Genomic DNA, 12952 nt, shown 5'->3' on the forward strand with positions numbered 1-12952 from the left:
TAGATGGCTAATTAATATTTCTAAAGCATAAATCTGATCATGCCACTCTTTTACCCCAAAGTCTTGAGTGTCTTATATTACCTCAAGGATAAAATATATATTCCTTAAGGTGGCATTTAAAGCCATCCAGAGTCTAACTTACATGAATCTTTCCATACTTATTTCACATTGTTCCCCTTCACAAATTCTAAGTTCCAGCCAAGCTGACCTACTAGATGTTTGCCAAACTCAATAAGTCATCTTCGGTTCCCATGGCAGGAATGCATTTCCTCTTGGAAACTCTTGCTTCTTTTAAGGCTTAGTTCAGGTATCACTTACTATGCAGAGTTTATTCTCATCCACCCAGTTTTTAGTGTTACTTCCTAGAATTTCTTTATATTTACTTTTTTTCTATGTGTTTTATCCTCCCAGTAGAATGTTTCCTGAGAGCATGGACCATTTCACATTTGTTTTTACACTTCCATGCCCAGCACAGTGTCATGAACACAGTAAATGCCTATAAAATGTTTCTTGAATTGAAATTAATTCATCAATGTACTGCACCAGTGTAGTTCACAATCTCAACATATCTTAAGAGACAGTTTTTATAAGTTGCTGTACCTCCTCTAAATCATCAGCACATAGGCAACATGCTGGTGATAAATAACAAAAGCAGTCTCTTTCTGGGATTGTATTTACAAAATCATGGAATCACAGATTTGGAAGAGACCTCATATGCTATATAAGGCAAACTGTGACAGAACAGAAAAAAGAAATGATGTTAAGTCTAGCACGACCTGTTTATGGTCTGGTCACAATACTCACAAACCATCTCTTAAACAATATGTTCCATTGCCAAGTAGAAGTCAAGCTCACTGGATTATGGTTTACAGGCATCATCCTTTTCCCACCCACCCCCCCACCCCCACCAGGACATTTTCCCTACTCTAGTTTTGCAGCAATTCCATTTTCCATCATCTTTTCAAGGTCACAGAGAGAACCTCAGCAGCTACATTTGCCATTTCAGTACTCTAGGGGGGTAGTTTTGAGCCTGATTGAGAGCAGTTAAATGTTCCCTTACCATCTCTTTATCTTGGATTTCTACTTCTTGCTAACTATTTCCTAGTCTTCCCAATTCAAAGACCATCTTCCTCAGAAAATAGAAGCAAGACTTCTCATGTCTTACTAGTATATCCTTTAAGAACTCAAGATTGGGGCAGCTAGGTGGTGCAGTGGATAAAGTACCGGCCCTGGATTCAGGAGGACCTGGGTTCAAATCCAGCCTCAGACACTTGACACTTAACTAGCTGTGTGACCCTGAGCAAGTCACTTAACCCTCATTGCCCCGCAAAAAAACAAACAAAAAAAGAACTCAAGATTAACTCCACATCACTTCATTTTAAAATTTGAACTTGTTATGTAGTCAGTCACATTGGTCTCTTTAGAGGCCTCGTTTTCTGGATTAGGATCATTCAAGACAACACTGTTAGAAACTCTTTCCTATTTTCACAATTTTTCCATTTATTCCTGGGCCTCAGATCATGAAATCATAGATTTACCCTAACTTTTAAAATTTTACTCTTTTAATGTCTATGACATATAACTGGATCTATCCAGCATCTCCTACTTGGCTAGTATGAACTTTTAAGACACAGTGTTGGGGCAGCTAGATGGCGCAGTGGATAGAGCACCGGCCCTGGATTCAGGAGTACCTGAGTTCAAATCCGGCCTCAGACATTTAACACTTACTAGCTGTGTGACCCTGGGCAAGTCACTTAACCCCAATTGCCTCACCAAAAAAAAAAAAAAAAAAAAGACACTGTCACTTCCTTCCAAGGTTCCTTTCATTTCTATTTTGTTGAGAATAGCAGTTTCCTTTGTTAATTTCCTCTACTTTTAAAGGATAAAGAAATTAACAATTTAATCTAATTTATTATTTTAAAGTCCCTCATCACAATTGTTTTGTGGCACTTGGTGAATTTGGTGATCTCTATCATGATTTTACCATCCCTTTCATCCATCTGGATAAGCAGTCTATCTACTATGTCACTTGTTTCTCCATCTTTTGATCCTCACCTAAATACTTTCCACTGTGTGATCCACACCCCTCAGGTTCATCTATTTCTAGCTGTGTATATTCTTGACAGAAGCGCTACTCTACCACTCTACCATTTCTTTTGATCAAGGTATATCCTTACATTGCTGAACTCCATTCAGGCTCTGTGATATAACGTCATGTTTAATTTCTTTCTTGTAAGTGATTTTCCTACAGTGCCCTCTAGATAGGTGTTAGTTATTTAACTGAATCCATATTATGACTTGTACTCTCTATGGTATAGACACATTTGAGAATCATTAATATTCCCCGCCCCATTCCCATTTTTCTCCTGTAAATTACTGAAAATCTACTGTCAATTTTTCTTTTCTGTCATATCTGTTGCTCTTCATGGTGTCTGATTCAGCAATTATCTCTAAGCACTTTTCTCACTTTCTTTCCATTTTCATTTTAAAGTTCTTTTAGATCAAGCCAGTGTCCAAACATATATAGCATAATTCTCCTTGGATACAACTCTCACTAGACAAAAGCCTGCTAGTCCTATATCTTGAACCATGGTCCAGAAAGCTAAATTCCAGTCTTCACACAATATTCTGATCCAGCTGTTACTCTCCATGGTCTCCTTTCCCCTCTAAAGTTCCAATTTTAAATCAAATGACAACACACACACATATCCACAAGTCCTTCAATTTCCTACCTAACACACCATAATCCTTTGAAGGTTTCTTTCAGCAGTATCATTCACCTCCACATGAATCACCAAAAGTGCTGGGAGGTTAGCAAATCTGATAGAGTCTTAAAAGGTTCTCTGTCATGCCCCAGATCCACAATCAGAGAATAAAGCACACCTCCCATATAGTCATGTGAGGTCCACATATAAAGACATTCCTCTGTGCTAGTTTGGTTCTAGTTATTGTTTTTGGTTTAAAACAATAAAATTACTTTTTTTTTTAATTCTATAATTTTACCTTTTACTCATTTAGACTGGCTTTTCCAATTAGCCTGACCAAGTGAGAGCACAGGATTGAGAATCAAATCTGTTCTAATCTTGGCCCTGCCACTAACTAGCTGTGTGTTTTGGGATAAGTCACTTACCTGATCTGGATCTTAGTCTACCAATTTGTTACATTATGAGTTTGGGGAAAGATGCTCTCTAAGTTCCCCCTGAATGCTAACATTCTATAATTCTTTTAATTAGAAGGCAGAAACCTAAAAGATTTTAAAATCTAACCCATTTGGACCAGATAATTTCTCCAAATTAAAAAAAAAGATAAAGTATCATAACTTAAATCACAATATTTTGGAGCTAAGTGAACACTTAAGAGCTATCTTAACTCCATTTTGTGGGTGAGAAAACTGGGTTTTAGATATGATAACTAACTTGTCTAAAAAGAAAATTTTAAAAGTAAGCAGAAGGAAACAAAACTGGAAATTACATTAGTCTCCTGTCAGTACGGAGCCCTTTCTTTTACAACTAATATTTGTATTTTGACAAATAATATTCTATTTCCCTTGTCAGTGTAAAAACAACTATCATATAATAATTATAATTCTGAAATTCAAGTTTATGGATCACTTTGGAGTCCTCTCAGAAAGATTCAATGAAATGTGAAATTACTATTGTTAGCAAAGCAGTAGTAGTGCTGGATTTCTACATTATTTTAAGTCAATTGGGGTCACATTTAGACTTCTGTTAAATACAAAGTGATTGTATAATTAAAATAGGGTGCTTTGTACCACTAGCTTGCAAAATATGCTACAAAGGGAAGGCAAAGGATTGTGTCACAGAAGTGATAGCTCAGTCAGTCAACATGGACTATGAGAATCTTAACCCACATAGAAAAAGATGTAGCTGGCAAAAGCATTCAATAATAATAATTAGAAATTACTCATTACAATTCCTCCAAAAATAACACTCATTGCTCTGTTAGTTTTGTGTAGCCAGAAGGCCTGCAATACATATTGTGTAATCAACTGAGCAACCATAGGTGACCTTAGCGGTCCTACTACACCTATCAAAAGAAGGTATGGCTTCCTTCTGGCACCAGGTTCCATATGGCTAACAGAAACAGAGAAGGGTAGAAAATATAGGTGTAACCTGTCTTAAACAAATATAAGAGAATACAGATTCATAAACCATAGGAGTTAGCGGTTAACTATTCACTTTGCAAAATAACTCACCACACTATTATTCTAAATAAAAAATTCACCTAATACAATGAAAAAACCTAATTTAGTTTGCAAACAATGATTTGCAGGAATACATGTACCATGTAAAGTGCGATAGGTCTATATGTATTATAAGAGAAGAGACAGGAGGGAAAGCATAGGGCCTAAACTCCAGTTAGCCAGGTTCATAGAGTCTGGAGCTTAAGGAATCCTATCTGGAAGTCAGTGATGTGAGGAGCTAAATGTCTTTTTCAATATGAATTCTGTACAAGTAGTTAGAATCTCCTGAATTCTAAGGAAGAATGTGATACCACAATGGATAATAATACATTCTAAGTATCTATTTACTTTATTATAGGATGGGATTTTCTATTAAAATTATGTTTGAAATCTTATAATACAGTAAGAACAACTCATAAGCAAAGCAGCAATCTGAATTTACAGTTACACCAGCCTCCATTTTTTCTTCTACCTCTTACAAGATGAGGAAAAATGGTCTCTGACGAAATATACTCAACTTCCAAATTGTAGGAGTGGTGAAAATAATAAAATAGTATACCTGTATGGAAATGAAAACTGAGCTACAAGTTCATATATCCACATTTAGAATATACTGGCTCTATTTGCCAGGCATGTGCTTATACTTCCTCCCACCCATTCCTATGACCACAAAGCTCATTATTATAAGTAGGGGAAGAAAGCACTCAAATTTCTTCTTTAAACTGAACCCTCTCTTCTAATTTATCACAGGAGAAAACAGAAGTTGAGAGTTTCAGATTTAGCTAATGAAGGAGATCTCTATGCAGAGAAGACTCACTGTTCCAGTGAGATCAGATTATGGCACTGGTAAACACAGGGAAATGGCCCCACAGAGACAATTTGAGCCAACACTAGTAAAAACAGACAGCCCTTTGGATTCACACTGAAATATTATCCATTTCACTCCCACTGGGCATGCTGAGTCAGAAGAATTCCCAACCTGGAATGATCAGTTTACAGTTTGAATATACCTAAGCAGTATTTCCAGAAGGTAAGAAATGCACATTGTTTCTAAGCACAAGAATAAAACACAAACAGTAGACCTTCAGTTTCCTCAGGCTCTAGAGGAAAAAAAAAGAATTTCAAAAAAGCGTTTGTTTCCAGGAGATTATAATATGAAAACATTATAGGAGTCTATGAGGCAACATGGGGATTACAACTCTGTTCACAGTTAGAGATGGCAACATAGGACCTGAAAAAACCTTGGCCTCCACAGTTTTAGACCGGCTTTCTCGCTTGGCCTCAAGGAAATTTCGCTTTCTGATATTAACAGGAGGTCTTAACTCATTTCTGATTTTGACTTTACCATTCTGCATTCCCTGTTTTTCCATAAGCCGCAAGGTAGCGAGATGGCTAAACTTTTTGGAATTAACTGAATTAGGGTTGGCTGCCAAATCTTTCTCCGGCAGGAAGGACCAATGTAAACAGCATCGCTCAGGCTCAGGAAATAAAGTCCTTGTAATTTGTGGAGAAAGAGAAGGGACATCATTTAACTTAAGATGCTTGTCCATGGAACCCCTTATTGTTTCAACAATTCTCTTTTCTCCTTTGTGATCAAAAGTCTTGTTTCCATAAATAGAAGAAACATTCTCAGCTTTATCTGAACTGGGCATTTTCTCTTCCGAATGAGTGAAAATGCCTTTACTCTTCTTTACAATGACATCCAGGTTATTTTTGGAAGATGCTTTGAGGGGAGGCAGAACTAAAAGAGACTTGGAAGTCAGAGACTCCAAAGCAGTGCTATCTTTGTCCAAGTGGACACCAGCATTTTCTGGCCTTTTAACATCCTTGAAACTGTCTGGTGCAAACCATTTCTCTGGGTGCCAAACAAACTCCTTTACTTGCAGGCTCTTCCGTTCCCCCTGACTAGGGGGTGGGAAGCAAGTTTTTCCAATTTCCTTGGACAGACTTTCTGTGCAGTTGGCTATGTCCTGGCTCGGGGGACTGACCTCTTCCTTTCCTGTCATCACAGAGACCGGTGTGCTGCCTTGCGGTTTCATCTCAGGCTTGGCTTGCTCAGCAAAAGACTTAGGCTCAGGCACCATGTTTTTGTCAGCGACTTGTAACATATTTAAACAAAGCAAGCAGCTGCTAACACATTCTCCTGCCCTTGGTTTTTTGCATTTCTTTCTTGGCCAAATGCAGGCAGTTGGAGAAGCCATACCCCAGCCTTGTACCTGAAAGCAAAACAGGATGTTAATCTACAGAGTAGACTTGAAGGGATAGTAAAAAGACTATAGGGAGGCAGTCCTTGACTTACAAATAGCCCAGACATTCGGACAACTACCCCTATCCTAGCTGCTACTTCCATAAGAGCCCTTTGGGGAAAAACCAATTTGGAACTTTCAGAAGATAAGTTAATTCAAAAGAGGAAGAAGGGAAGAATCTGTGAAAATTAGGAACAATTATCCAAGACAACTCTGAAGGACTTATGAAAAATGCAATCCATCTACAGAGAAAGAACTGATGGTATCTGAATACAGATTGAAGCATAATTTTTTTGTTAGTTCCTTTATCTGAAGTTTTGTTTTTATCTGTTTTCTTTCACAACCTGGCTAATGCAGAGATGTTTTGCATACTACTCATGTATAACTTATATTGAATTGCTTGAGTTCTTAAGTGGGGGGAAGAGGGAGGAAGAGAATCTGGAACACAGTTTTAAAAAATTGATGTTAAAATTCATTTTTACATGTAATTTGGGAAAAACAATTCTAAACTAAAATAAGTAATAGAAAATTAGGAACAATTAAGAGGAGCTCCCAGACTTCCAGGTTGGGCTGCCCTATCTGTGTTAGCCATTGTTACCCATATCCCACCAGTGGCTACCTGAAATTTTCATTTCATTCTTTTACACTGACTGAAATTTTACCAACGAGAAGATCTTTGTTTTAACAAGCATCTTCTTTTAAAAATGCAAATACATTGGGAGAGTTGAGCCATCATCCATTCATACTTCATCATAAATTGCACATAGTTCAACTGAGATTGCTTTCTTTTTAACACATTGCTGCACTGAAGGTAACAGGACTTTTGATGAGGGAGGTCAGGACTAGGCAAGTAATTTTGGAGTATGCAAAACTTTGAAGAGCAGGAAAGACCTGAATAGATAGTGACAGTGGAGGCCTTTGGGCAGCCTGAGTGTACCAGTGACATGGGGATAGGGACACTAGGTTGTGAAAATATGGTATATACACAGGAAGATGAAAGGGTGTCAGATAACTCAACCTTTAAAATTTTTCTATATAATAGGTACTTATATACATACATACATTTTTTGATACATACATATATAATATTTTAGAGGGAAAATTACAGAATCAGCGATTTTTTTTTTTTAGAGAACTTCTATTATAGGCTCATAGAACACTGATAACTAATGCTCTGAATTATTTCTCAACCATGGTTTGGAAACAATGCAAGGTTTCTCTAGTTATCTTAAATTATTGTAGAACTTCAACATATTAGTTCCCAAACTTGATTTTAATTCAACTAAATGCTTAGAATATATTTATTCTGAGACAGCTAGGTGGCGCAGTGAATAGAGCACTATCCCTGGAGTCAGGAGTACCTGAGTTCAAATCTGGCCTCAGACACTTAACACTTACTAGCTGTGTGACCCTGGGCAAGTCACTTAACCCCCATTGCCTCACTTAAAAAAAAAAAAAAGAATATATTTATTCCAAGTAGCATGGTAAGGTGTTTCAACTATGAAAAAGTTTACTTTTCTAAATTTAAAAAACTTTCTGTCACTGTTTTGAAAAGCATCATCCTGAGATGGAAGTGCTGTCTCAGTTTTTCACTCAGAGATTTCAATTTAATTTTGTAAAGAAGTATAAGCAATTAGGTAGGAAGTGGAAAAGAGGCTGATAAAATTACATTCTGTCTCAGAGAATTTACAGACAGAAGGGACCTTATTGATTATTTAAGTCCAACCCTTAATTGTACAGAGGATGAAATTTCAGTCCAGAGAAGTGCTTGCCTAAGGATAAGAGCTGTTAAATAACATTTAGGATTCAAATCCAGGTTCCTGACTCTGAAGCTAGTGCTCTTATCACTAAGCCATGTTGCTTTTCTAGCATACAAGGTGTATATAAAGTATTAGTGTCACTTTAAATTTCAATTACCAGGGGCAGCTAGGTGGCACAGTGGATAGAGCACCAGCCCTGGAGTCAGGAGGATCTGGGTTCAAATCTGGCCTCAGACACTTGACACTTACTAGCTGTGTGACCCTGGGCAAGTCACTTAACCCCAATTGCCTCACCAAAAAAAAAAAAAAGAAAGAAAGAAAAAAAAGAAAAAAATTTTCAATTACCATGAACATACATTCACCGGAAATAAACTTTAAGTTAATATAACAACATAATTCATATTTTAGCACAATTGTTTAGAAAGCAAAACTTCAATGTTTACCTTTCATAAAAGGTTAATCTCATTTTAATTAACTTAATAATTTGCATTTCATAAATGCCATTGATGATTTGAACCTCTCTCTAACCTGGTCAAAATGAGCATTTTTAAGTGTAGATCTGTCCATGAAACTCTGCAGCTCAAAAATCTTCTGTGGTTCCCTACTGTTTCCTCAGTTCAAGCTCCTTTATCTGAGCTCCAAGATCCTCCACAATCAGGCCTCCAGTACCTTTCCAGACTTATATCATTCTCTTCTATATACTCTACACTGCAAACAAACTGAATTACTCTCTGCCCCATGAACATATATTAAGCTCTCCATAGTCATACTTACTTTTCTTTACATGGTTTCCCCTGCTTGGAATGCCCTCCTTCCCACCTCTGCCTGTTGAGTTCCTTACCAAGCCTTTAAAACCAGAATCAACTCCCTCCAGAAAGTCTTTGTGGATCACTAAGTCAGTAAAAACCTTCTTCTTGGATACCACAAGGCACTTCGTTTTTTCTCTCCAATGCATTTATCATGTAATAATTATATTATAAAGTATAGTTACCTATGTTTTTATTTTTCCTGAGAGACTGAAAGACTGATGTGGGCAGAGCTTGTATTAAATTTAAAAGTTGTATCTGCCCCAGTGCCTAGACATATAGTAGGTTCTTAATAACTGTTTACTGAATGCCAAATGAAAATTTCTTGAAAGTTTGCCATTTTGGTAAGGAAACAAGTTTTAAGGGCCTTTTTCTATCATGCATAACAAAAACTGTCTTTTATAAACACCCCAAACTATTAAAGATTAATAAAAGCAATGTAATAATTTTGCAATTTTTGTAAGGAGAGGGATGAAACAAACAAAAAAATCTAAAAATCTGTGATTTCATTGATATGAAAGCTCCTTTAATCAACAAAAATCACAAGTTTTCTATAACTTGGTTATAAATGAGTTGTGTGGCAGAAAAGTTTAGTCTCCTGTGGCCAACCATCTGTTGATGAACTTCACATTTATCTGTAATGGTCCTTGGACAACAGAAATACAGTCCCTTGCTGGGCGCAAGCTCAAGGCCTTTCTGCCTTAATAGGACCTGTCAGAGCTTGGATCCCACTGTCATAATCTTGCCATAATAAGGCATAAGAGAATTTTTGTAGAGTTTTAAATTAAGACAGTAAAATTTTACTTGGATACAAGAAAAAAAAACTCTTTGGACATCAGAATGATACATTGTTTAAATAGGACATAGATAGAAGTAACTGAGTCTCACTTCTAGAGATCTTTAAGTAAAAATAGACAACCATCTATCCTGGATGATTTAATCAACCATCTTCATTAAATCCAGAGACTGGCCCAGATGACAACGTAGGTCTTTTCCTTTTATTCTATCACTTTAATTTCAAAGACACTGTATGAATTCACTTAAAAGTACATTTTTTCTGGAACATATCTATCTTTACTCTAAATTAACCAGAATCAATTTTGCTTTTTATAATATCAGTAGTAAAAATAATTGGTTCTTCCTTTTTCACAAATCTACTGCAGTCTTAAATGATTCAAAATCCTATACCAAGTACAGAGCTTTGCAATTTAGTAGATATTTAATTAATATTTGTTGAATTCATTTAATTGAACTAACTTTAATTGAATTTGAATAGAGTAAGTTCTGTTTGAATGGAACTGCTTAGAATTTTGCATTTGTGGGTTTGCTCCAAGATAACTTTTTTTTGGGGGGGTGAGGCAATTGGGGTTAAGTGACTTGCCCAGGGTCACACAGCTAGTAAGTGTCAAGGGTCTGAGGCTGGATTTGAACTCAGGTACTCCTGACTCCAGGGCCGGTGCTCTATCCACTGCACCACTTAGCTGCCCCTCAAAGATTACTTCTTAAAGGAGTTCACAGATTATGGCCAAAGTCCAGCATAGCATAAATCAGAATCCAAACATACTTTAGGCTTAATCTGTGGGCCAGTACCCCAGTTGATTAAAGGTTTCAAATGGGTATATCCTTTGTGATTGCATTTCCTATTCAAGGGTTAGAGTAGACTAATCCAAGTTAACCTGAGAAGTCTCTTTTCAATATGTGTAATTTAAGATTCTAAATGTGGATTCTAATCTGTTCCCCCAGTTTTGGGGTAAACTGACTAAAATCATTGATAAAACAAGTTTAGGTTTTTAAGGGTTTATTGAAAAATAGAAAGAAAAAGATTGAGAACAGAATTCCAACAGCCTGGCGTTCCTATCTTTCCTCAAATTTCCTGTGAAGTCCTCTGCCGCCACCAGCACCATCAAGTCAGGAACCCAAAAGAGCGAGAGCTCTCCGTGTAGGCCCTTTCTCCTCCTTCCTGTCTCCTCCCAGAAAATAGGAGGCTCCTCAAGTTGATTGGCTGGTATCCTTGACAGACAGCACCCATGAGCAAACGTCACTTCCTGACGCCAAGGAAAAGTCACATGGCCTTGCCCTCTGAGGCATTTTCCTCATGGTGGAGCTTTCCCACAGCAAGTCTCCAGTAGGTGGCATCATTCCAATCATTACAAATATTATACTCGGAGTTTTATGAGAAGAGAGGAAAAACCACACAAAGATTGCTGAGGAAAATACTGTAGTAATAACCTCTCTCATCCTCAAACCATCCTCACAACTCCAACCAAAGCCATTGCCAACATATTCTGTGGGCCACGCATCAATAAGTAATGTTGTAGGCTAATTAATACAGAAAAATGGGCATGGATACAGAAAAATGGAAATGTTTAGCTTATTGGAAAAGGGAATCTTGAACAAGAATTTATCCATTTTTACCAATTTGCCAAATGAAAGATCAAAATACTTCAGTCTTAGTTGAATAGCTTTATACTGAACAAACACTTCACCAATTCAACCTATAACTTTATTCATACCTATAAAATGAAGATGAAAACCATTCTTGTGGGCAACAGTTCAAAAGGGCTTAACACACATGGCTGTTATTCAGATTTTTCTCACAAAATGCTAATAAAAACATAATTTAGGTGGTGAGGGCAGTGTTAGTCTTCATAGTGTACAATCAGTGGTTTGTTTCTGAAGATAGTGGTAGGGTGTGAATGCTATTAATGAGACTAGGAAGCAATATATCTAAAACCTGCTTGGGGTATCAGCCTGTAGTTGCTACCATTAGTTGGCTCATAGCCACACTGAATCACTACCATCTTTTCTCATGTTACTCTATGTAAGGTTGACTTATCTGCTGCTCTTTGTCACCAGTCAATATCTACAATGTGCTTCTAAAAAAATTACTAATGGTCTTGGTTTCATTTTTAGTCAAGCAACAAGGGACCTTAGGAACCATCAAGTCCAAGCCCCCTTCATTTTACAGAAGAGGAAACTGAAGCCAAAGAGGCTAAATGACTTACCCAAGTATACACAGGTCTAAGTGGCAGAGCCAGGATTCAAATCCAGGGTTTCTGTCTCCGAATCCAACACTCTTTCCACTTCACCATGATGCTTCCTAGTCTGTCATAACTGGACAATGAGTTGTCCAGCAGTAAAATTTGATGGTCACTTTCAGTTCCATGTTGCAGATGAAAACCGCTGGCCATAAGTGAGGTTTCTCTAGGATATATTAGGATATAGTCTGAATTTGGTTTTCCCTCAGGTTTTTCATCAGTATTTAGCAATACAGCAACTCAACAAAACAGCCTATATTCCTTTAAAAAGTTACAGAACATTGTGTTGTAAAGATTTTCATTTTATGAATAAGGAACTAAGACCCAGAAATCCCAGAAAGAAATTACTTGCCCAGAGTCACTTCTGGAAAAATAAAACCACAAAGGACATACTCTATTCATTCTGTAACTCTTCATGTAAATACAAAATGATCATAGCACTTTGGGTCAAGGTAAGAAGCATGTGCAAACAATAATGAAGGCCAAGATTTGAATATCAAGTCCCAGGACAAAGCAGATTTCCTTTCAATTAAAGCCAAGTCTGAAGAAACATTCTGGCACAGCCAGAAAATTTGAAACATTGCTCAGATTCCATCTACTTTTGCATGGTCTGATTCTAGGAATGTACAGTTAACAGTTGTGCAATAGTTTGTTCAGGACTTTTATCAAGATATTGTCAGGACAAAAGGAGCAAGGACTGAGGTGGCTCTCTGGGAGGGGGAAAAAGAGGGATGGGGGCGGGAATTTCAGGTCATGAGAAAACAAAAGATATCCACAAAATTTTATTTAAAAAAAAAAAAGGAACAAGTCTCTTCTCCACCCCAAATTGGTTTCAGTCTGTACTTCAAGTTTCCGTTTTATTTTGATGGTGATGCTCTGAGTTGGCCCAAGAATCAGG

At 37.1% G+C, this 12952-nt stretch overlaps 1 protein-coding gene across 1 annotated transcript in view; it reads right to left on the reverse strand.

The window, feature by feature from the left end:
* Positions 1-4574: 4574 nt before the first annotated feature.
* The window catches only part of C2H16orf46 (chromosome 2 C16orf46 homolog), a 48148-nt gene continuing 39770 nt past the window's right edge, over positions 4575-12952 (reverse strand). Inside the window, exon 4 of the mRNA XM_043986557.1 lies at positions 4575-6420. Coding sequence (XP_043842492.1) covers positions 5368-6420 — 1053 coding nt within the window. The 3' untranslated portion in view covers positions 4575-5367. The remainder of the gene's footprint in view (positions 6421-12952) is intronic.

This window comes from Dromiciops gliroides, chromosome 2 (genome assembly GCF_019393635.1).
Source record: "Dromiciops gliroides isolate mDroGli1 chromosome 2, mDroGli1.pri, whole genome shotgun sequence".
Taxonomy (NCBI): Eukaryota; Metazoa; Chordata; class Mammalia; order Microbiotheria; family Microbiotheriidae; genus Dromiciops; species Dromiciops gliroides.